A 26,826-nucleotide genomic window follows, 5' to 3' on the forward strand; every position below is an offset into this window, starting at 1 on the left:
GGGGTTCCCATGGTGACATATGCCACAGTCGTGACACAGTGGCACGGCAGGAACTGGGCCCAATGGACAAGAGGATGGAGTCCTGGACGCTAAGAGGCTTTTTATGAAGGGACTTCCACACACACACACACACACACACACACACACCACACACACACACACACACACACACACACACACACACACCACACACACACACACACACACACCACACACACACACCACACACACACACACCACACACACACAGACGCGCACACACACACACACGCACAGACACACACACACACGCACAGACACACACACACACACACACACACACACACACACGCCACACACACACACACCACACACACACAGACACGCACACACACACACACACAGACATACACACACACACACACAGACACACTCAGACACACACACACACACACACACACACACACCACACACACACACACCACACACACACACACCACACACACACAGACATACACACACACACACACAGACACACTCAGACACACACACACACACACACACACACAGACGCACACACACACACACAGACACAAACACACACACAAACACATGCACACACACGCACACACACACACACAGACACGCACACACACACAGACACGCATACACACACAGACACGCACACACACACACACACACGCGCACACACACACAGACACACACACACTCACACACACACACGCGCACACACACACACACACACACACACACACAGAACGTGAGGCAGCGTGAAAATTAATCATATGTATAGAGCCTGGAGGACATCAGACCCAAACAGAGCTGACCATTGAGCTGTAGAATCACATGTCACTTACGGAGTTAAAAATGTTTTCGGTTTGTTTGCCCCTCGTAATGCCTTTGGGAAGACGATGACATATTGCACTCCTTTGTGTTTAAAATATCACAGCTACTTCACAGGAGGTGATCTATATTTGATAATTCAGTTAATTTAATGATTTATCTTTGCATTTTGTAGATGTTTACAAATCTTGGCGGCACGGTGGCTTAGTGGTGAGCACGTTCGCCTCCCAGCGCTGGGATCTTGGGTTCAAGTCCCATCTGGGTGGAGTTTCCATGTTCTCCCCGTGTCTGTGTGGGTTTCCTCCGGGGTCTCCGGTTTCCTCCCACAGTCCAAAAATAGGTGGATAGGTGAATTGGCTTCTGTAATAACTGTCCTGGTGTGTGAATGAGTGTCTGTATGTGTGAGCCCAGATATGGATTGGTGCTCTATCCTGGGTTAAACCCTAGTGCCCGATGCAGTCCTCCAGGTGGACGGTCGTTCCTGGTTGAGAGTACGCCGTGCGTGTTTGGCTGCCGCTTCTCACCAGTGTGTGTGTGGATTGAGTGTTCTGAGCAGTGTGGATTGTAAAGCGTCCTTGGGTGTCTAGAAAGGCGCTATAAAAAAAGTGTAAAGATACATGTCTGTACGGATGTGCTTCCTGTCATCGGCCGTGCACCATAAAACAGCTGTATCCCAAATACCCCATAATACATAGTGCACTTCAAAGACTATTACACTACTACACTCAGACAGAGCACGAGGTCAACTTGAAGACGTGAAGCTTAGAATTCAACATACGACGGACTACACGAGTGTGAAGCCCCTTATTTTATGACCTGCACTGTGCACTACCAAGGGTGTAGGGTGATACTTGGGATTCAGATGATCTCTTGGCGCAGCAGTAAAAGCGAGCCAGCCGTTTTTTCACCTCCTCGTCCTAATAATGTACAGTGTATGAGCTGATGGCAGGCTTCCAGAGCAGAACTGGATTCACCTGATCTAACACATCAGCTTTTAATACAAAGTGTCAATCAATAACCTGATTCATTCACGTTACACCCGGATATAGGTCACTTACATTCGTGAACATCAACTGTCAAAACAGCCAAATGTGATCAGAGCGAAGAAACAATCTGAATTAATGAATGAGTTTTGTGATGTGAACGTAGCCTAAAACAACACACACGTCTACTAAAGTGATACTGGATACCCACCCCTTCATAATCACAGATCCCACTTCCTCTGTTGCTTGTGACGTACACGTGACAGAATGTGGTTTATTCTCTACTCTGTTGACAAAAGTTTTATGTCTAGTTTCCAGTCAGAATGAAGCTGGGAATACACCAGTGAGACACTTCAGGAGAGATAGGAAATGAAAGTCCTCCAGTCTGCACCGCTCGGTCTGAAACAGGCAACACAAATGAGACAGTCTCAGTTCCTCAGACCCTCAGCTCTGTGTTGATGTTAGTTCTACTGTGTCATGACTAACTGTGCCCCCATATGCTTTTATGAACACATTACTGGTGCCATCTCAGTATTTCTACCAACGTCACCCTTTCAGAATGAAACTGCACAGTGCAGTGGTTCTCAAACTTTTGAGACTTTGTTTTAGGATCCCAATGATGCTAAGATCGGCCACGTCTTTTTCATTCAGTTAAATGTTGTCCTTAATATTGCGTCTATACTTCGACAGTCTGGGCTCAGGATTCGAATGATCTCTGTTTGTTTTTCTCATTTCCACTTTGCCGTTTTTGCAGTAAAACCTCTCTCTGTCTCTAGACTTTTAGTAAAAAGCTACATTTGGTAAAAAAAAACATGCATTAATAAAAGCTGCAGTCTTCATTCGTTCATTCATTATCTGTAACCCTTATCCAGTTCAGGGTCGCGGTGGGTCCAGAGCCTACCTGAAATCATTGGGCACAAGGTGGGAACACACCCTGGAGGATGCAAGCTGCAGTCTTAAAGGCTAAGCACCACTTAATGGACCTCCATGAATATTTGACATTATTGTAGTTACTGACATATATAAATATGAATTAAAATGAAAATAGCAGCTTAATTTGCTTTAAAACTGACAATTTGAACGCAACTGTGACGTCACTGGTGGACAACAGCTGAACAACGCCGCGGTAAAACACCGTTATGACTGACTGTTATGACAGTATCTAGCTAGCTAAATAACCAACATTATTCATGACAATAGCCTAGCAATAAGCTAAACTCAAATTTAGAGGAACCGTTATTCTTGTAAATGTGATCAAAGTCGAACTCGAATTCATCCGACACTATAAACCTCCGTAATGCAGCTACGTAGCCGAGTATAATCTGAGCCACCGAGTTTAGCAAGTCCAGCTAACGTTAACTAACACCAACTAAAACAGACACAGAGTGTCCTTACCCTGTTTACCTCCATGTTACAGAGGCTCTTGAACACCTTTCGTTGGTTTCCTTACATTCCCATATTGTTGGAAAAGCGCCAGTGAAATGAGCTACAGATAACGGAGTGAGCGGATGGTCCTTTCCAAAGTGCCCGTTTAAAGTTGACAAATTTAGTCCATTTTCTGGATATTTTGGGATCTTTGGGCCATTTGTGCACAGATGTCCCACTGTACATTGAATTATTGCAGCCAAAAACAACACACCTTTTCGTCATTTTGCATTAAATAAAGTGCAGCTTCTAGAGTTGTTGTCCACCATCTACGTCACAGGCAAGACGCCTATTAGAGTTTCCGAACACCGTTGGGGGGGGACCAATGGTCTTTTAAACCTTATTCCTTGAATTAGTGAGAAATAACATGTTTTCTGACTATCAATAAACACAAGTTAGGAACTCAAATTCCACTGTATTTATTTGTTTGACACTTTCATAGAACTGCTGCTTAGCCTGCTAATGTAGAAAAAAAAACTGTGCGATAAATTTGTTTGTTATTATTATTATTATTATTATTATTATTTTATAATCAATCACAATCGGTCCTAATCTTTAAATATACGTATATGAGATTTTTTTCTAGTGTTTAAAGTCCACTATCTTAAGGCAAGGTTCATTGACTCAAGTGAAATCAAGCCTCGACTCACAGCTTTGTATCTTAAGTGTGATCACACTCAAGTCTATGACGATGGAGCAAACAGAGTGAAATGACACTATATGACAACACTTCCAAAACTCTACAGTGAGCCAATTTTCAGTAATCACAGTTATGATTTCCCTGAACTCTGATTCACAGGTTGCAGAGGAGATCTTCCCTGCAGTCGGCGCTTGGTAAAATTGGGACGATGAGAATGTGACACACATCACTCTCAAGTTGAAACACTTAAGTCTTTATGAGCTTTTCGACAGCCCTAAGCGTACCCTTCTTCCTCTTTCTTCTCTCTCACTCTCCCCTGAAGGCATTTACATGGTACAAGTGTCACATGTACAGTCGGCCGGTAGGCAGCCATGTTGTAACTCTCAGTAAGAAAATCAGTTTGAAATCTGAAGGTTCTTTATCAATGCCGCTCTGGTTTTGCAGATTGAACCCATAGCGGACTTCTACCCAGCCTTACCCACAAAACACTGCTCATTATCATTCTTCACACACAGAAGTCAAGCCTCGTTCGCTCCAGCTGTTGTCAGGGGCAGGCGAAGTGTTGGCTCGGCAGGCCAACGCATAGCCAGAATACCAGGGACCTCGGAGGGATCACCCCTCATCGGTGCTCATCCCAGAGCCCCTCAAGCAACGAGGAGGCCAGGGCCCCCCTGACTGACAGCCCCACTCTCTACTGGACAAGCAAGGCCGGAAAATACCTTGCATTCCTTCATGGCACCACAGTCCTAGCAGATGCAGCTTTCATTCCTTAAGCAGACAGATGTTGGAGCTGGATTCCTGAGGCCCTGTTTGTGTGTGTGTGTGTGTGTGTGTGTGTGTATAATAGAAGACATGGGTCAGTGGGATCAGGCTGCCTACACCAAAGCATTGTGGACATTCTGTGGAGAGAGAGAGAGAGAGAGAGAGAGAGAGAGAGAGAGAGAGAGAGAGAGAGAGAGAGAGAGAGAGAGAGAGAGAGTGTGAGAGAGAGATTGAGAGAGTGAGAGAGAGAGAGACAGAGAGAGAAAGAGAGAGAGTGAGAGAGAGATTGAGACAGAGAGAGAGAGAGATTGAGAGAGAGTGAGTGAGAGAGAGAGATTGAGACAGAGAAAGAGAGAGAGATTGAGAGAGAGTGAGTGAGAGAGAGAGAGAGAGATTGAGAGAGTGAGAGTGAGAGATTGAGACAGAGAGAGAGATTGAGAGAGTGAGAGATTGAGACAGAGAGAGAGAGATTGAGACAGAGAGAGAGATTGAGAGAGAGTGAGTGAGAGAGAGAGAGAGATTGAGAGAGTGAGAGTGAGAGAGAGAGATTGAGACAGAGAGAGAGAGAGATTGAGAGAGTGAGAGATTGAGACAGAGAGAGAGAGAGAGAGATTGAGACAGAGAGAGAGAGAGAGAGAGAGATAGAGATTGAGACAGAGAGAGAGAGAGAGAGAGAGAGAGAGAGAGAGAGGGATTGAGAGAGAGAACAAGAGAGAGAGAGAGAGAGAGAGAGAGAGAAAGAGAGTAATCCTCAAAATGCACTCGATTTAAGGTAGAAGTTAAAGTTAATGTTGGTGTCAGACTGTTATTGAGCACTGTTTAAGGTGGAAAGAGTCTGGGGAGTGAAATCAGGAGGGTGAGGTAAATGGGCTCTGTTTCCTCTAACACAACAAACCCATGGTTTGGAAATTTGATTGATGCTGTACCCTGCGTGAGGTTTTTAAATCGTGGTAATCAATACTAAAACGACTAACAGTAACAGTTTCTTGTTCACGTTAAGGTGGGCTTTCCTCTCTTTCACGCTGTTATCTGGAGTGAGGGTCACTTGTACTGAGTGGATGACTGTTCTGAAACTAGAAAATGCAGAGACAAATGGAGAACAAACAGACTAAAGCACGGGGTGAAGGGAGGAGGGGTAAGAAAGAAGGAAGTGAAAACAGAGACATGAGAAAAGAGAAGAGAAAGTTTGATATCTCCTGCTGCCAGAACTGTGCCGGAGGCAAAACTGTCAGGATCTCGGAATGCCCCTCAACTTAAAGAGAAGAGCCAAGAACGCAGTCAAAATCCAGTCAAAACTTCACAAAGCAAACTGAGAGGAGCTTGTAAAGAGCTCTGTGGTGTGAATGTGAAAAGTAAACCCACGATACTCCCACATCCCTTTCTCTCACCAGAAAGCAGATCCTTCTGGAAGGAGGAAAGCTAATAAGCTGTAAAAGAATCCAAACACAGATTCCAGGAAAGACCTTGTGTGATTTCCCGCCTAAATCACAAACGATTCTGATGATGTAAACACGGCTGCGCACGTGTAGCTTTAGAAAGGCCTTGGCTTGGCAGCTGGACATGTGTTCGCGACACTAGAGAGCCATTAAAGGGCTTAGCGTGCCAATCTCGCCGCTGCTTTAGCCTTCTGTAAAGCCTCTGTCCCAACACCCCACTCACACCAGTAACATTAGCCAAACAGATAACAGATTTAGAGGAGTGGAGATACGTATTAGAGCCTCATTAAATAGATCTACAAAATAAGAAAACGCATTGCCTAATTAGGGCTGGACAATAATTCAATAGATTTAAATAATGAGGATATGATGTCGTTAGCAGGCAATGAGATCAGTTCTCATTTCTTAAACTAACTTTAAAATTAATATTGACTAAGCCAAGAGGTTTATATTTGACTGTGATGTCATGTTTCTTATTTTTTCTTGGCAGTTTTTCTGTGGCTGTTATATTGTTATATCAATATTGGAACTGTATTGTTCATTCATTCATTCATTCATTCATTCATTCATTCATTGTCTGTAACCCTTATCCAGTTCAGGGCGGTGGTGGATCCAGAGCCAACCTGAAATCACTGGGCGCAAGGCGGGAACACACCCTATTTTTTTGTCCTTAGTCTCCTGAAATCAATGGAGAAGCTGAGGGAGTGATATGGTTTCCTACCCTCCTCCAAAAGTTATACAGTGCATTTTCTGCAGTGCTGTTCCCAGAGAAGCCACAACAGTGACTCCATTCTCTCTTGTACAGGTCAGTGAAGCATCCCAATGATTCTGAAGCTGTAATTTTAAGGTCAATATACTACATAGTGTTACTTTAAATCAACAAGTATGTGTGGCCTTAGCCGTTCAGCACTGGAGTGCTTCAGAACGTTTGCACAGACAGACGTGTACGTCTTGCTCACATTCTTGGTTTTTCTCCACATTTCCCTCACTTCCCCCTGCCCCTTCTCCACAGAATGATATCACGACCAGCTAATACCAGAGTACACAGAGTATTTGAGTCAGCTTCTACCAATTTTTTGGAACATCTTGAAAGTCACCAAGTGCACAAACTTGCCTCGAGGTTGTTCCAAAAAAAGTGAATCCATTACCTGCACCACCAGCCCAACTGTAGCACGGGACACAAAATGCTGATTTCAGGCACTGAGGCAGATATCAATATTTCATGAGCACAGGGTAAATACGGCATGTGAGAAAGTCATGTAGCCTACATTTCTTAATGGCACCAGCTTCCCCGAGCTCCTGGCCAAAGTATGATTTTCAGAGCACATAATGACCACCTGCCTTCCCTGGCAACCCAACTTTATGAGAGGACGGGAAGCCTGTTTGTAGTCGACCACAAAAACAACATTACGGCACTTAGACCGTCTCATATCTCAATGCAAAAGCCCATTTTTTCACCACTTGGCAGCTCCTGGAAGGTGAATTGTGTTAATAACAAAAGCCTAAGAGGGGGGTGTACACAACAGGAGAGAAAATAAAATCATTATAAATCAGGACTTCAGAGAAAGCTAGCGCTCTGATCCGCTCTTCATCTGCTGTTCCACGGTAATGTGCCATAAAGCCTTCGCTGGCACATAATACTAATGTTGAATATAGGGCATTGGAGCAGAACCAAAGCCCTTGGAAGTATGGGCTCCACTAAATTCCTCTGTCAAAAACCCTCTCCACTGTAACATCATACGGCATCAGGGACCGACACAAAGCTGCTTACGTAACAGCGGCGTCTCTAACTGTGGACATTAAGGATCATGAAGGATCATCATTTTCACCCACTCAGTACAAAAAGGCTGGCAGTGGTGTGACTGTGTAAGAGCATATGTGCAACAGAAAAATACTAAACACACACTGCCCCTTCAACATGCATTCACTCATCTTCTGTAACCACTTCATCCTGTTTATGGTCAAGAATCACTGGGCACAGGGCCTCACACACTCACAAAGGCACTGCCACAAACACACACCAAAACACACCACACTGTCCATTCCCTCAGCTCCACTGACCATAAAGGAGCGCTTTGTAGTTCTACAGTTACAGACAGTAGTCCATCTGCTGCTCTGCATACTTTGCTTGCCCCATTTCACTTTGTTCTTCAAAACTCAGGACCTCCACCTAGAATTTAGACCAGTCCCCCGACAAAAAACATCCAGCCGACAGCGTCCTGTGTCACTGCTGAAGGACTAGAGGACGAGTGACACACACTGTGCAGTGACAGATGAGCTACTGTCTCTGACTCTACATCTACAAGGTGGACCAACGAGGGAGGAGTGTCTCACAGAGTGGACAGAGAGTGGACACAGGGTTTAAAAACTCCAGCAGCACTGCTGTGTCTGATCCACTCTACACCAGCACAACACGCACTAACACACCACCACCACGTCAGTGTCACTGCAGCGCTGAGAATGATCCACCACCACATCACACCTGCTCTGAGGGGGTCCTGAGCCAAAAAGCATGCAGAACAGCAGATGGACTAACGTGTGTAATTACAGAACTACAAAGTGCTGCGGTGTGGTCAGTGAGAGAAAATGACGTCTTACTTGAACTGGTGGTCCTTGGTGCTGCGAGTCTTGGTCAGGAACCTCTCAGCCAGCTTCTCCAGGTTGCGGGAGTAGTCCATCTCAATCTCTGCCTTCTTGCGGAAGAAGTCTTGCAGGTCCTGGAGGAGCTGCACACGGAGCTCACACTGCTGGTCGAGACATTTGAGCTGCTCCACCAGCTGAGCCCGGATTTCTGCCAAAGACAAAGAGCGAGATCGTTTAGTATGAACTTCAAGTGTCCAGCACAGAGGACAACAGTACAGCGCTGATAAAGCTTTATATTTCTTACTGTTTTTTACATACTGTCAGTTTTCAAACAGGTGTCCCATCGGTTCCATGTGAAATTGTGTGCTGTTTAGTTTGCCTTAGTGACATTACCTTCTGTTCAGAAGCCTAAACTGGAAGCTTCATAGATGTAGTGAAAGTAACTAAAGGAGGAAACACTATCTGAATTTTAGTAACTGGAGGTTCATTCCGAAATTAAATGAGACACATGCTACACATTGCTCAAAACTGGAAAAACAAATGTAGTGGTGCAACTTCTCCAGTCAATGCTTACGAATCAAACAACTGGCTTTGGGTGCAAAGGCACACACTACAACTGCGTTAACAGTGGTAGTGAAGTAATGCATCGGTAAAGACATTGTTGCAGACACATACAAGCATGTTATTTTAGGAGAAAAAGTAGGCCATCCATCTGCCGGATCCTAACAATGTTCTGCGCAGCTTCACAAAACCAACACACAGGTTTTAACAACATTCAGAGTCAAATCAGGCTCATCTCTTCATCTACATTTCAACACCTGAGGTATGACCCACCCAGGAATGTATTGACTGTGTGTGTCACAAAAAAACGGCAGTGAATCGTAATATTGGTTCATTCTCTGTAAAACCTGATTCATCCTCTGATTCTAAAACCTGATTTCACTTTCATTTCACCATTCGATCGAACCGTTTCTTAATGTAATCTTCCCTTTCCAAATACTCAAGAAGACACTGATACAACATTTTAAAATAAAAAATATTCCCACGCTTTACACGTGTCTCTTATTACACAACTAACTCTAATGATGTTGAATAAAGACATTAAGCTCAGCGTAAAATGTAAAACAGATCCCTCTCACATCCTCGCAGCTCCTGAGAGAGTTGAGCCTCGCTTATCGCTATTCATTCTCGTCCACCACTCTCTCAACCTTTTCTCTCCCTCTCTCTGCTTCTCCCTTTCATTCGCAGAGCACTCAAGCACGGGCCCAAATTAATTTACTCCACTCAATACAGACGGCCAATTGAAATATTGAATTATTATGTTTGCATAAGCTCTGGGGAGACCACTTCACTTGCCTTGCGATGTTAGAAAGATCCATTACAATACAAGAAAGACCGACTACAGTAAAGTAATCTGGCTATAAAAATACAGTGGAGACTGTCTCATACAGTACCTACTCACAGCTGTTTAACAGATGGACGACTGTAAACTAATGACCAAAGAATTAATACATTCACAACGCTGAAAATAAGTCACTGAAATGAGCAAATAAATAGAAAAAGTGCCCTGTAATTTGTCAAGAAAATGTCAAAGTTAAGCTGGTCCCCATAGACAGTGTTAACTATTTGAATGAGAGCGCATCTGACTTTGTTTCACCGTCATTAAGAAAAATAATGCAGTGATTAAGGTGGCGATAGGTGAATAACTGAACTGTCTGCAGGTGGAATATTAAACAAAGAAAGAAAAAGCATCACAATAGTCGAATCTAAATGATATAAACACGTATAATCATCGCTAACTCTGCATTTGAAACAGTTCTCGTTTGACTGATAAATGACAAGACTGACTAAAAACAACAAGAATGCTTAACTTATGACTCATTTCAAATGAATACACCATCGCTGTGGAAAAGAAATGGAGTACTGAAGTCTGCAGGAGGTGAAACAACTTCCAAAGCAGCTGAAGAAACTTGAACAAACTTCATGCAGAGTCCAAACCCTCCAAGTCAAACTTTATAAACGATATCTGTATTAAAACTGCGTACAATACCTTTGCATTTCCTGCTATACAGAAACCTGATGACTTTGGTCTCCATGATCCTGCTGCTGTCCAGAGTCCAGCTCAGAGCCGAGCAGAGAGCTATGACCACCGGCCCTGTCTGCTCTATTGTGTTTTAAGCTGAGAGGGCAATTCCACTATGACACCAAAGAGAAGTGGGATTTTCCTCGTCACACACTCTCTCTGTCTTTCTCTCGCGCTCTCTCTCTCTCTCTGTACCTCTCTCTTTCTCTGTATAAAGTAACAACAACAACACAAGACTGAGAGGAAGGTTCACTTCAGACAGAAACCAAGTCCATCAGCACGAGTTTGGCAGCAGGGTATTCCCCACTGTGAACGCCACCATCATGACGCATCCGCCAAGCAATGATATTAAAGGGCAAGCACTGTAAAACTGTGTGTAAATTCTCAGACCAAGATAATGACTAGTCTGGCCCCTCGACTTGCATGCTTTGTCAACATGTGTTGATAACACTGCCATGTATAATTTGCAGCTCGCTGTATAATTTACCATGAGAGGAAGTGAGTCAACGTCCTTCTGCACTGCCCCGAGAGACTCGCAGAGCCTTTCAGAAGCACCCGGCAATTTCTATTTCCACTTCCATAAAGGCCAGAGCGAAACGATGTGTGTCGAACCCAACGTGTCGTGATAAATCAAAGAGTCAGCGTGTCACAGTCGGATTTCAGCGATGTTGAATGGTTCATTTGTTAAGAGAAGGACTGGGAATTAGATCTTACTTGATCACTTACTGTGTACAGTTATTACACTTACTGCAACAATGGGCTTTCCAAATTAGCTAACATTTCTGTGAGTATTTGATTGCATTCAGCCATTAGTGAACTGGTGAGGTCAGGTACTTATTAGTTCATGATCACTCGAGCCAAAGGTGCTGGAAACTCAAGCTTCAAAGTCGCTGGGGGCTTCATACCCCTCGGGCTGATGATTGGCACCTTCAGAAAACACAGATTTAAGACTTCCCCATGTGCTTAATGAATTCAGAACCAAATGTGGACTAGACATTGAACGGTTACAGGGCTCAGAGTGAACTAGAGTAAAATCCCTGACCGTCAGTATTACTGTTTCAGTGTGAAGTCTCCCAGTGGCCGAGTTACACCTTTAAGTAACAGACCATTATTTCATATCTTTGGGATACTGAAGTGGTGAATCAAGCAGCAATACAAAGTCAGTGTTATAATTGTGTGTGTGTGGCCAGACACTCCCAGCTGCCACAGCTCTCAGCCTCAGTCAGGTGACCCGAATAGGCACTGGGGCATAAAGGGGGTAAGGGCAGGGCTGGATTTGGCTGAAAGACACTGAGTGAGGTTGATCTGTCCAGATTCTAGACTACTAGTAGGCAACGATTAACTCTGTGAACTGGTCATATCACAGGTCACTCACTGGGGGAACCTCACACACCATCACACACACACACACTCCTCTTCCCAAATATTACAGTGAACATGCACCTGAACAACCTTCAAACAGTCCCAAACACACCCCAACAGTGAAAGGGGTGGCGCCAAATTCCATGCAAATTTTCAAAAGACCATGGCTGACGCAGCAGTATTTTGGGTTACTGCTAAATTCGTGTGACTGACATTAATTCGGACGCAGGCCGTTCCACATTAAAAGTGAAACCCACTTCAGCCCTTAGCCCTAACCCTCTGTTTTACCTAGGGTCAGGGGTGGGGTGTCTCAGCTCATTTTGGAAAAAGAGGGGTAGGGTCGAGGGGGAGGGCTATATACCACTTGAAATAGAGAATTTTTTAAAGGGGCACACTTTAAACCACGTACAGCGCACCCTCCACCCTGACTCACTGTAACATACCTGATTTATGACATCAGATCCCAGACCTAGATTCCAACACATCACATAAATCTCAAACTTCAGACAGCTTTCAGAGTGAACACCAATTCCACCAAACCGAGCATGAAGCAGAAATGCTGGTAGAACCGTGATAGGGCATGACCACAGTTGCCGAGCAGCCAAACTCAGATTTTCCGTAAGTATCAGGATCTCATAAAATGCTCCAAAAGCTGGGGAAATACTGTGGTGAAACCTCTCTGGCCATGGTACTATTCTGAGACCAGGAGGGGGAAAAAAAACTCTCCCGGCTTCAGATAAATGTGTAGAAGGGGAAACGGACGCAGTTGCAAAATCCTTGAGTCTCTAAAAATAGAGCAGACTGTAAACGTCCCTTCTGGTCCTCGAGACCAAGTGTAGGCTGAACATTTAAAAGTACTGCAGCTCTTTCTACAGTGGCTATTGCACTGCAGCTTTTAAATTATGTATCCTAGAAAAGGGCTTTGAGAGGACAGTATGAGAACACTTTAAAAATCCATTTCGCACTGCCAGACACCGAAGGACATTATAATAACTCAAGACTAATGTCGACAAAATCAATTACGTAACACTGCGAAAACTTCGTTTTCACACGGACAGTAAAAATGTGACTAGAATAGAATATAACTGACAGAATACGCAGAATGTACCTATTACAGTGGGGAGAGTGAAGCTGGAAAGAATGAGAAACACCACAGAGGTTGGGCCTGTGGAGTTTGAAGCTTGCATTCAAATAAGGCACTGGATATGATTCATTCACCTTCTGTAACTGCTTCTGGTCTGGGGCACAGTGGGATCATAGCCTACCTGGAATATCGGGGTGCAACACAAGAACACACCTTGGATACGGTGCTAGGCCACTGCAGGGCATCACATGATCATCACACACTTAATAACTCACACACTCATGTGTTGATAGACTGCAGGAGGAAACCAGAGTGCCCAGAGGAAACCCACGCAGACACAGTAATAACAATAAACAGAAGTAAAAACCCAGACGCAGACAGTGACACACATGACCCCAGGGCCCTGGAACTGTGTGGCAGCGAGACTGCCTTTTGCACCAACTGTTTTCACACTAAACGGGGTCCTGAAATCTGCTAAATATTCGTATATTTTTTTGTCAAAATCAACCTCAATTTATAAAGCACATGAAGCATATAAACAAGTGTTGACCACGGCACTGTCCAATGAACCAAAGCATCAAAGTAAAACATAGATAACAGATAATACAGAAAAAAAAAAACGTATAAATAACACGACAAAAGACTGAAACATATTAGTCATTCTCATAAATAATCGAAAACCAAAAGAGTAAGAGTAGGATTTAAAGGCAACATCAGTGATTCTGGGGAAACGCTGAGCTTTTCTCTCTTTGTTTACGTTAATTACTGGCGAGTGTTTTAAGGTGGAATGGTATGTCTGTTTGTACGTGGCTAACTTGTCTGTACGTTTTATTCACCAGACTTATGAAGCTCTTTCAATCTGTGTTTACTTTCATGCAGCTAGCATCTTAGATTTGGTGTCCATTAGGGTGGTCTGGTGCATCCTTAAATGCATAAAAAGCACTGATGTGGATCTGAAAAACTGATGTACTATATTTTTTGTTGATCTTAACTACACTAAAGTTGTTTTTAGCTTGAACCGGAGAACGATCTTCACAGTGTACAGCCATGAATACATTTACTCAAGGAATGTTTGACTGCAACTGCAACGCCGCAGGACAGGCTTAGAGCATCACCATTCAAGTGTTCTTACTATTCTCACCATCAACATGCAGTGTGACAATCTGAAGCGTGAGTGCTTGCATTCAGCCACAGAAGATTAAAAGGCTCTGATCCATACAAGATTTATTGAGCGACACAGTGAGCCACGGCCATAAACATTAAACACACATTCTGGATTAGTGCGTCTGAGCTTGTTATGAAGCAGTGACCCATAGCCCTCTCTGTGCACTCTCTGAAAAACCATCACTACCCTCCTACTTTCCCGAATCTGCACTTGGAGATGGGGCCTTATTGAATGATCTCATTAGACCTCAGCTGTGGGAGCATCACAGTCACACAGATGTTACTCTTTCATGTGGTGAGCAGTGGTGTCTTAAGGAACACCGCAACAGCCTGAATAGGGTCTTCATTAGGAACTGGAACAAAGCATTACCTCCTGAAAACACCTGCTGTTTCCCCACCAGCTGATCAAACCTGCCTCCTGCTACGATTTCTGTTCAGACGTGGAATTACACGCCCATCTATTATTGATTATAGAGCTCTTCACTCAGAGGATGGCTCACAAATGAGGGATGAGGAGACAGGCTGGAACTCTGTAGTGAAAGGGTTGTGTTAATGAACACTAATAACAGCTAATGAATAATGTATACAGCACACTGTGTTAAGTACACTACTGTGTACATCAGGCTCGGCTTGTTTATATATAACACATTACATTTACAATATACATTTACACACACAACTAACTCTCACCTTTAACTTCCTCCTCCTTCCGCTCTCTCGTTTTCCCATACACACACATACAAGGAGCTCTTGTTTCATCACCTTTTTGGGCCCTGAGCTGCACCAATAGTGTTAAAGCTCTCCCTGAAATATTTACTCAGCAAATTAAGAGATTCTAACTACAGTAATCCCTCGCTACTTCGCGGTTCATCTTTCGTGGATTCTCTACTTCGCAGGTTTATTCAGTGGGGCTTATGGCCGCTATATCGTGGATATTGAGGGAAAATCTAGGAAAAACGTAAGTATTTCTTACGTACAGTACATGTATTGTTCATATCCACATCCGAGTGAAATTTACTGACGCTAAATCACAGCTTAGGAATGACTCTATTAAAGAAACTGGTAGGATATCACATGTAGTTCCAGCTGAAAAACATTAGAGAACGACTGTTTAATGCAAATGGTGGGTTATTAACAGTAACAGGGAGGGTTTTAAAAGTCCAAATACTCGTTAAATACATAAAAAAATATCTTTACTCTACTTCGCGGAAATTTGTTTTTCGTGGTTGGTCTTTGGAACACATCCCCCGCGAAAAACGAGGGATCACTGTAAATTAAAAAAAAAACAAAACACCAAAAGTACAGCAGCTGAGATATTGTGAAGTAAAATAAACAAAAAACGTGAGGTTTCCTCTCACTACTTTGCATTGCATTTCATGCTACACCTCAAAAAATTATTAGGAGGTACTAGCATTTAAATTTTATTGTTGTGATTACATTTTTTAAATCAATAGACACTATTAATATAAACATAACTGCTTTGTGTTGGTGTTTGTATTTCACATTTAAATATACATTAAAAGCTTAAATTGTAAGGAAAATGCTATTAATTGTAGCAAAGTAAGGACTCTTTAATTTAAACTCAAATGTAAATTAAACAAGTCCCAATGAGAGCATTGTTACACCTCTAGTGTTGAGAATCCAGATTATTTACAGCTCCAGGTCAATGTTTTATTGATCAATCACGTTATTAATGTAATACAATGTAAATAAATAATGTAAAAACAAACGATATCGATTTCATGAAGTATAACACAGGGCAATATTCAGTGTGCAATACCTGTGTTTTGTCAATATCATGCAGTCTGTACATTTCTTGGGCACAAGTGCACAGAGTAGCCTCTCCGAAGCCCATTCCCTGCGGCTGCCTCTCCTGACCCCAGCTGTCACTGCGCTCATTTCCACGACAGCAGTCGGCCGGCTGTCCAGGACAGCCCCACCCAAAGTCTGCCATGTCTCATTACGGTCCCTGGGCATGGGCTCCAGACTCCGGGCAAATTGCCAGGGCTTTAATGCGGGAGATTGCTGTGACCAGCATGGAGCATCAGGGCTTCAAAACACCGAGTATGTTCCAGGTTTCCGGAACGCTGCGGCGCCATGGCGACCAAGGAAAGGGACCAGAACATCACGCCTCTGACACTTCTGTCTGAAGGTCTGGCGTGTGAAAACAAAGCGCATACACATGCTATCAGGAGCACCCATGGATACAAACAAACACAGGGCCAGCAGGGTCACTGTTGTGACTTTACTCATCCGTGCAAAACTGATGAGTGGGTGGTTTGCAGCATTCTCCAACAGAGAGCCATTACAGACAGCAGAAAACACCACGCTACAGACATCAAAAGCACAGTCTGGTGCCCTTCTGTGGCGTCAAAATACGGCCAAAAGTTTCGAGAACCAAGAAGCGGAATTCATAACAGACATCAAACTTTGAAAAAGAGAGGGCTGTTATTAATATTGGGAGGTTTATAAATAGGTTTATAAACAGTATAATTCCATATTTAATCTCTTATTTTGTATTTGCGCATTTTAATAAGCATCTTCTCAGGCTTTTAGTTTGAAAAGATTCTCGCTTCTGTGCCATGTTTAGACTGGAGGGTGGGATCTAGTCAGCCATTGACTGCTGGAGTTGGTGGGTGTGTGTGGAGACGTAAAACTAGTGGGCTTCTGCTGACATAGCGGGGCATGTACTCGGTGAGCGGGGTTTATCTCCAGCAGCCAGTGTCTGACTGGATGCCCCCCTCCTGGCGAAACAGGGCCAGAAGCGAGAAACACAAATACAAAATAAACAATTAAATACAGAAATATTCTGTTTACAAACCTTTAAAATAAAAGAAAATTCTCAATTCTCAACAGTCCTCTCCTTTGTGAAACTGAATTTTGTTGGTTTTGGAATTTGACAAAAACGTGACCAATATTTAGAGGCTGTCAGCAGCCAATGCATGAGTTTATGTCCAAACATTTGTCAAAAGCTGTCAGTATTGTGTGTTCACAAAGGTTTTCTGCCGTTGAAAATAAATACATAATAAAATAAAACACACAAAGCAGGAAGAATGAATTAGCTTATTTTTCAGACGCTGGGAAAATCTTAAAATAAAATAAATTAGAGCACACTTCCCAGAGCTTCACAGGGTCCACGAGTCATGTTCTTTAGACCTGACTGTAATTTCATAACAGATTCCAATCTTGTCTTCCTGACTAAAGGGGTCTTGTGGATAAACCTTTACGATTAAGAAGCTTTCGGCGTTTTGTTGCGAGATGTTGAGAGCTTTCCAGCGATCTGAGCAGATGTGCAGAAGGCAGCCTTCACAGATTTGAAACACATGACTCTCTCTGTTTCTCTTCTTGCCTCTGGGCCATTAAAACCATCCCTGTTACTGAACACAGTCAGAGACGTGAAGCTGCAGAGACACAAAGAGCTGTAACAGCAAGTCTCAAGCTGAGTTCAGAGTAGAGGGGTTGAGCACACACACGTTCTTCAGAAGGGATTAGTGCAGTGTTCTCTGTGTGGCCCAGCCTTTGACTCACAGCTGTGGTGTATGATACTGAGGAGAAGGAAAGGAGAGATGAGTGTGTGCGTGCATGTGTGGTTAAATAATACTCAGTGTTGTGCAGCTCTGAGCATTCCCATTGTATCCTAAACTTTTATGGACAGTTTTACAAAGGCAAGAACAATAATGAAATTGGAAGTCTGGAAGAAGACAGTGTGTGGTTTGTTTCTGCCGGAGGTTGGCGGTGAGGGGTGGTGGCGGTGGTGGTGGGGTGTGCTTGCATCATGGGAGCAGTTCAGAGGAAACCCTTCATTCCTCTCAGCAAACAGGAAGCGGAGGACAGTCTGGGAGGAAGCGAGTTTGCTTGGCTTGGAAACAGCAGGAGGAAACGACGGTGGTGGACTGGCTTCAGCTGCTCTGCAATGGTCAGAACCGCCACAGGACCCCCACAGAGCAGGTGTGATGTGGTGGTGGATCATTCTCAGCGCTGCAGTGACACTGATGTGGTGGTGGTGTGTTAGTGTGTGTTGTGCTGGTGTAGAGTGGATCAGTCACAGCAGTGCTGCTGGAGTTTTTAAACCCCTCAGTGTCTGGACTGAGAACAGTCCACCGACTGAAAACATCCAGCCGACAGCGTCCTGTGTCACTGATGAAGGACTAGAGGACGAGCGACACACACTGTGCAGAGACAGATGAGCTACTGTCTCTGCACAGTCTACTGATGAGCTACTGACTTTACATCTACAAGGTGGACCAACGAGGGGGGAGTGTCTCACAGAGTGGACAGAGAGTGGACACAGGGTTTAAAAACTCCAGCAATCTGTAACTTAACTATAATGTGCTCCTGTTTGGTGAGTGGAGCTGATAAAATGGACAGTGAGTGTAGATACAGGGTACGTGTTCCTAATCCAGTGATCGTTCAGTGTAATTACATGGACAATCTATAGATCAGTTTTCCTACTCTGGGAAGAATGATAAACAAGGGTCTGTGGTTGGTGCTTCAGCCGTAAGGGGTTGGAGACTAATGAGAAGGCAAACAGTTGTTGGTGTGTGTCGCCATATTGTCCTTCCTCCATTGCCTCGGGTCCATTCTGCAATTCCATCCACTGCTTAATAAGATTTTTCAACAGGGTGGAATCTATTAGTTCCAGACATGCCAGCCCTAATCCTCTGAGGAAGGACGAGCTCTTCGCTGAGGGAGAGAAGTACAGAGAGTGCAGAAGTAGGAGGAGATACGGTTTCAGGAGAGAGAGTGCCTGGAATGGCCCGGCTGGAGATTTATCTAGTGATGGGGCTGATCCACACAGCTCTGATATCGATACAGATTCTGATACAAGAGCTTGTTTAACTATCATCATATATCAGTAATATAGACCACACAGCACTTATTACTAGAAGAGCAATATACAAAATACAAAATACAGTACCAGTCAAAAGTTTGGACACACCTCCTCATCAGTGATTGGTGGAGTAGAGCTAGTCACTGTATAGAGCTGTGTACCAGCCCCTACCTCTGTACAACCCCAGTTACAGTCTCAGACACATTCAGAAGGGAGAGGGTCTACAGATTAACTCTCGACGAGCCACAGCTGTTTGACTGAGAACCGTTCCAGGTGTCGACCTCATGAAGCAACAGGGGGCTACTATGAAGAGTCTAAAGTATAAAACATATTCTGGTTCCTTTAACACTTCTCTGTTCACTACATAATTCCATATGAGTTCCTTCATAGTTTTAATGTCTTCCACATTCATTTACAACGGAGAAAATAATAAAAAAACAAAGAAAAACCATTGAATGAGAAGATCTCCAAACTTTTGACTGTGGTGCTGTACATTCACAACATGTGGAAAACGGCCCAAAAACAAAGGAACCCCTCCCTGAGTGGGTGTCTCCAAACTTTTGACTGCTACTGTATCTCTGTCCACACACACAGTGTTTCCAAAACAAACAAACAAACAAAACACACGATGACTCAAATGTGAAATGATTCAAATATGTTTCTCTTTCTCTTTATTTCCTGTTTTACTTCCTCTACTTTTTTCTCTCTTTCATTTTCTCGTTCTCTCTCTATTTGTGTCCTAAGAGTACAATAGAATAGAACATTTAGGCTCTTCAGTAAGTCTCTCTCTCTCTCTCTCTATCTCTGTCTCTCTCTCTCTCTCTCTCTCTCTCTCAGTTTTACAAAGCTTGGTTTTCCCTGTACAATCACATCCACCCTGATGACGGAGTTGTCAAAATTCCCCTTCAAAAGCATCCTCCATCTTCGTGTGGACAGGAGGCTGTCACACAGACAACAACCTTCGTTCTTCCTGTGCACAGTGCCTCAGTTACAGAATGAAGTTGATGTGTGTGTGTGGGGGGGGTCAGGTTGAGATGTGGGATGGATTCTGAAGCAGTGATGACTTGTTACGTTAAATTACGGCATGTCCGTCTGATATCCGATGAGTGAACGACGACAATCCTGGACTCCATACTGATAGAGGGTGGGATCGGACCAATCTGTAGTTTTATCATTCACAGTCTCAAATGATCCTCCTCTTAGAAGGCACTCACTACAGGTTCCTGTTTAATAAGCTTTAGGAAACAATCTGAACGTGTAATGTTAGTTTAGGGGCTGGAAAGTAGAATAAATAGAGGAAAGAAAGAAATCCTTATCACTCACGTAATCTGCAAATTAAAAACCAGGCCCCCAAAGACTGACCTTTAGGAAAAACTCTTTAAAGTTCCACATGCTCAGTGTCTTCAAATTGATTATAAAAAAAGAGCCCCCAGTTATGGTCTTCCACTCTGAAACCATCTAGAGGATCATATGGCACGGCACAGATGGAGGAAAGGGAGGAGGAGGAGGAGGTGGTGGTGGAAGTCGGAGGGAGGGGATTTAGGAGGAAAGTGACTCTCGATGCCAATGAGAATCAGAATGAAGAAGTGGAAAAGGGACATGGTCCCATTATGGAGCAGCTGTCAGAGCAAAAAGAAATCTTCGCAAAGAGGAACAAAAGAACAGGAAGCGAGTGTGTGCATGCACGTGTGCGTGTGCGCGTGCCCGTGCAACGACGCTCGAACATAAACCCAAGCGAGCGGAATATTATCAAAGCGTTCCCCTTCCCCAATTTCCATAATCAAGATGGTTACTGTGGAAACCGACATTCTTCCACAATACACACAACAGCAAGAAAACAGCGTGAAGAAACACATCATAGACAATCACATGATTTGCTTGATTAATAATCAAAATACTAAAAGAAAAACACTGTTGGTGACCCTCACTGTCTCATACCCAACCCCTAGGCAGAAGTAGTTGTTGATCAATAATATATTTCACGCTTTAATGGCACATTTTATTCACTATTGTAAATATTGTAACAGTTCTGAGGTCTTAAGTAAACGCCTCTGACATGTTTTGGTCAAAATGCCACAAAGGTCAAACAACACAGCAGTGTTTTCCTCCGCCGTCTAAACATGAGCCTCAGCTCACTTCAGCGCGAGAGCCCAGGAGTTAGGAGGGAGGAGCAGATCTCTGGATCTCCCTTTATAGTGAATTACATGTGTTATACAACTACAATGTACACATGCAGATAGCACTCGAGTTCAGATTCTAAACAATAAATAGATATGAATGTAATATTAGAAATATTAAGATCTAGATTCAGTCATTCCAAGACTTGTGTAGCGCACTATATAGCGAGTATGGTGTGATTTGGGATTAATCCCCTGTTTTTCTCTTGCTTCATGGTGTTTTGATGTCTTTCTTAAAGATGTACTATGGGCCCCTAGTGGACTGTCGTGATAATGCAGCCGCTTTTGCATTCTTCTGGATGGAGATATTGGCAAAGATTTTTTAAAAATATCTGGCTCCATGTTGACGGGCTTTAGCTGTACACGCTAGGTTATAACTAACCCAACCGTGTAGCCTGGCTAGCTGTCACTGTGAGTTTATTTGAGTTTACAACGTGAATACTCACAAGAAAATAATCAAACACATGACTGGTGTTCAGGGTGAACTGTAATCTCTGTTTGCTTTCAAAATTAGCAGCTGACATTGGCATGGAGATACAAGAACCTGTTCAACTACAGCCAAACCATTTGATTCCATAATTAGCCTGTGCTTGAGCTTAAGCTTAGTATTTTATAACCTGATGTGCCTGAGAGCAACCACAATATTAATACACACTCACACATACGTGGTTATAACATCATGAACACAAAGAGGGGGAAGGTAAACAGATTTGAAAGTCAATGGAGAAGCCCAAGCACTTCTGCGAGGTAAGAAAAGAGTACATTTGAATGTTGTGCATATCCTGAATGAGTTATAAATCTGAATTGCTTTTAAAATAGTAGGAATAATGGGAATTAATCAAAGCCTAAGTTGCTGACCAATGTCTTGATTTGGACCAAAGTGATTCCTAAGTCGACAACTATTTCAAGGACAACTATTACTCAGCGATTTTAACGTCCAAAACCACTGAGTACTCTTCCTGGCATGAGGATGCTGCTCTTGGAAGATGGCAAATGTCCATTGATTTACATTTGCCCAGCATCAGCAAACTAACTGCAGAAACTGGATCAGGCCCAAAACAGCGCCCCCCTACAGTTTAGAGAAGCAGGTCCAGGTTACACACTCGGCTGGGGGTAGTAGGCTAGACTAGGGCTTTGATTAGGGATGAAGTCATCCCCCAAATAAGCCTCAGATGTGGATGATGGTGACTAATCAATCTCTCCCAATGGGAATACAGACACTAAGCAGAACCAGTGATGGACGCCATGACCCACATCCAACTTCCACAGTCATCTCCTAGAATCAGCAGTAGAAGAGTGTTGTGGCAGCATAAGGCAAAAGGCAACATCTGGAGTGGCTGTGTTACACCAGCCCCCCACATCCTCATCACCACCCCCAGGCGAGTAATGTTCCAACAAGACCAAGGAAAGGGTACTCGGCAGGGGGTGAAATTCCTCCAAAAGGCCTAGTGCTGGAGCAATGCTCCAGGGATCAGAGTTCAGGAAAGAAGAGTTTAACCACTGCTGGCTCTCACTGATCTCCAACTACACTAACTCTAACCCAACCCTTAAAATCCTGTGGCTCCTCAATCGCTGACTCGCTTGGTAACTTGTTCATGCTGCCACTTAGGCCACAGTGTTTGCATGAGTTAACCAGAGCTTTGTGGAGGAGGGTGAATTTGTGTTAAAAATTCTGTTTTTTATTTTATTTGTTTTTTAACCACTGGAGAGCCTGAATACAGGTGGAGTGGAGATTTGCCTTTACCAATAGCCACATTCAGCCAAAAATAAAAAAAACAAACATGTATCCAACAAATGAATAGCAAATAGCTGAATTATTAGAGCCAGTCCTATGTGCTGTATTATGAACTTCTGGAAAAGGGTGAAATATTTAATGTTAATTGATCCAAACAAGAATTGCTGCAACTGAACCAAGAAATTGGTCATAAACGGCAATTTAAGGCAAAGGTTTGCGTCCAGAGAAAAGACTAAACTTTCTTCCATGGCTGCTCTATGCTACCAGTTCTCCCAGGGTCATTCTGGACACGCCGGTCAGGACTGTGCCTCTATTCTCCTCAGTCAGCATCCAGTGGCTTTATTTTAATGACCTTGCTCCAGCATGCAACACTGAGCTTTACGATCCTGTGCCAGGACAGTGACTGGACCACATCAATTAGCGATTGGCGCATGGTTGGGTTAACGCTTTCAGCAGTCCATTAGCAGATAGTCACTGCTGAAGATGTAATCGTTGAGAAGCCATTAGGGTCATTTTAACAGTCCACGGAGTCCACTGGCTCAGAGTACATTTACAAAGTTAGGAACTGACCCACAGACCAGGGAAGGAGAGAAGCTGGAATACGTCCACTTCTAAAGCCAAAAGATATTGCTCTGAAGCAAGGCCATGAGAAATACGTTCTCCTTCCTGAGAGTGAAAGCACTCCCCATTCAGCTTCTTCCAAACGAGGTTTGTTCCCCCAATACACTCTCCTTCATATCTCTTTGTGCCACAGCAGGACTTGCTCAATCATCTGTCAGTGGAATGCATGCCCTGTGATCACCCAAATGTGATGGATGAACATCAGTGTGCTTTAGCCTGCCTGGAGTTCTCATTAAATCTGAGTTTTTCTTCTGTATCATGCTGCCAGGGGAGTTTCAGAGCCAATTAGTGTGGTAGATTACGAGGTGCTCAACAGACAAGCACAAGGAGAAGAAATGCGGGTGTGTGTTCACGGACTTACACAATCACATTTTCTGTGACTCTCTTGTGTAAAAAATGCCAAGTATAACTCTTTATCCCAATTTTATCACAAAACTGCACTAAACGACCGAATTAGATCAGTATTGGCAAATAACAGCTTTTTTGTTTATCTAATGTTGGAAATCGGCATCAGCCTGGAGTTGCCATGTCGGCGCATCCCTACTTTTAACCACTATACCAAAACAAATGAGCCATGCATGCAATTATTTTGTATGTTAAGAAGTCAGCAGACACCAATGTCAGGGCGAGCAGTTTCATTTCAGACCAAAGGCTAAAACCATTCTGAAACCCAAGCATGGCCGAATGACTCCAAACATTTTCTTTCAAACCAAAAGCAGTAGGTCAAACCAGAAAGACCCCTGCGTCTTCAGAACAAACGTCTGCTACAACATGAGTCATCTGAGTGCTGGGTCAAAACAGGAGCTTAATCACAGATCAAGGCCAGGATTCAAACGGCTGGTAGTTTCTTCTTCTTCTTCTTTTTCAACCCACTCTGTAAACACACAGACTCACTGACCCAACACCAGAATGATCTTCCCTAGGCTTTATAGGCACAAGAGAGCCAACCTCTAGTCATGGTGAGCTCACCAAAACTCGGCATGTCTCATAACATTTAAAAACCATTTGATTTGCCCACATCTCCCATTAAACTCTGTTTGATAAATCTATCGGTTTTAGGCGACGTTTTTGCTCCCTCTCAAGACGGGAAAAGCTATGTCTCTCCCGAAACGGGGAAGGAGCATGTGTGCATATGTGGCCGATTATTGAAAAGTTAACAAGATCTAAGCCATTCCACGGCTCTCAGCCAGACCCTTCCCCGTTCCCGCTCTAGCCTGGGGGCACTGATGCCTTTTTTCTTCATTTCAGTGTGGTGCTTAAGGCCTCTTATGAGCCCAGGCAACCTCCAAATCAAATCAATTATGGGAAGATCTTCCTGCATGCCATACTATGTATGAGGGTGTGGGGGTTGTGCATATACACATACGTATGTACACACCCTGACAATGATTTTAAAGGCAAACAGTGGGAAGAGCTCATTCCTTCATTTTCTTTAATTCACAATATACTTGGGGAAACTCTAAATGTTGGTAACAATAGGAGGTGCAGACACAGCCCTTGAAAATATACTTAGCATTGATCATTGATGTTAACCTTAATGTAAATGTATAATAAACTAGTATCAGTAGGAGCAGGAAACCGGGAATGCATACAAAACCTCGGGCTGGTACTTTAACAAGCTGGTAAATGCTGTGTTAAAGACAGCATAAGTGTGTACTCACACCAGGAAATCTGCACTGTAGGAGGCAACCAGACCAAGTGTCTAAAATCTAAAGAGTCTAAAGACTTTAAAGGCCTTGATGCAGAGCATATGCTGTAGCCTCCCTATCATTGTGAGCATTTATGTGTGTGCATTGGTGTCTGCGTAGCTCTGCAATTACACCCCCAAGCCACTAGGGTTTTCAAACCTCTTCCTCTACACTATGAAGTACACAATGTAGTGGAGAAGTAGTATTAGATTTATAAGTCTTTATAGACTTATAGGAAAGAGCATAGTTTACATGAGGTGCCAGGAAAGAAAGGTTTATTGTTTGTGTTTTTCCTTTGTTCGGACTTTTTATTCGTTCCATGACGTCCAAACCATGTCTGAGCAAATCTCTCACCATCAATTTTCTGCTGTCTGCAGTCTCAGTGTGTGGAGAAGAGGAGTTCATGTTTCTGGACTCCTTTGGTTCGATTTAAAGACTATCTGTCTGACTGCGGACCAATCACAGATGTTGATGTGACTTCTGGAGATGTGAGCGCCAGACTGCGGGTTTGGATGATGGCATAGAGATCGTGTCGACACGTTGTCAACGGCGTAGGTTTGAAGCAGAAGGATACATTCTCCAACACAATGGACTGGACTAGTACATCACAGATACTACAGTTTGAGTAAAACAGAACCTTCCTGTGAGGCACAGTCTAGTCTTCTGACAGAGCATTCAAATGTAGTAGAATGTGCAATCCCATCCCCCTATAAAACAAAGGTGCACACTTGGCAGAATCTGTTCACAAAAACACATTCCAAGGAACACCATTTCAGTGAAGATCTTCATTAGGCCGCCTACCGCCCACAATAATGAGATGACCTTCTGCTGCAAGCTTGAGGGCTTACTTTACCTGTGCCATTTCCTAGCTCACCTGCCCTCCCCGAGCCTAGAGCAGAGCGTGGTCTGAGCCATCTGTGTTGCAGTCTGGTCCCCCTGCTTTTCTCCCCTGGAGAAGTGTGCCAAGCCGGGCCTTCCACGCACTGCAAAATCAGCTTGCCATCTGGCAGCGTAGATATCATGGCCAGGAATTACAGACTCCCTCAAATCTCTCTCAAACTAACATCTCTCAGCCAGGTGAGGCCCGGGGCAGACTCCTCAAAAAGGGAAACAAATGAAAAACAGACCGGCGAGGACACGAGTGGTCTTTACTTTGAAACTGTCTGGGAATTTCACGAGTATTTGATACGTTTACTGAACAAAGAGCAGACAGACTGTAATGCTTCAGCTTCATTTCGCCTTGGTGCTTCTTATTTTGTTAACCAAGGCACTGAGCACTTGTCTTAACAAAGTCATGACTGAAGTAGTGTAAAGTAAAACCTGTCTGTGTGTGAACCGTTGTAAAGGAAGTGTTGAGACTGGCTGACAGACCTACACACAGGGCTGGGTACTGTTTGGAACTTTTCTCT

General features: G+C 43.6%; 1 protein-coding gene across 1 annotated transcript in view; it reads right to left on the reverse strand.

The window, feature by feature from the left end:
• The window catches only part of srgap2 (SLIT-ROBO Rho GTPase activating protein 2), a 133,381-nt gene that overhangs the window by 67,911 nt on the left and 38,644 nt on the right, over positions 1-26,826 (reverse strand). Inside the window, 1 exon segment of the mRNA XM_066670575.1 lies at positions 8,688-8,880. Within this exon segment, the coding sequence (XP_066526672.1) occupies positions 8,688-8,880 (193 nt within the window).

The sequence above is a fragment of the Hoplias malabaricus genome, chromosome 5 (assembly GCF_029633855.1).
Source record: "Hoplias malabaricus isolate fHopMal1 chromosome 5, fHopMal1.hap1, whole genome shotgun sequence".
Classification (NCBI taxonomy): domain Eukaryota; kingdom Metazoa; phylum Chordata; class Actinopteri; order Characiformes; family Erythrinidae; genus Hoplias; species Hoplias malabaricus.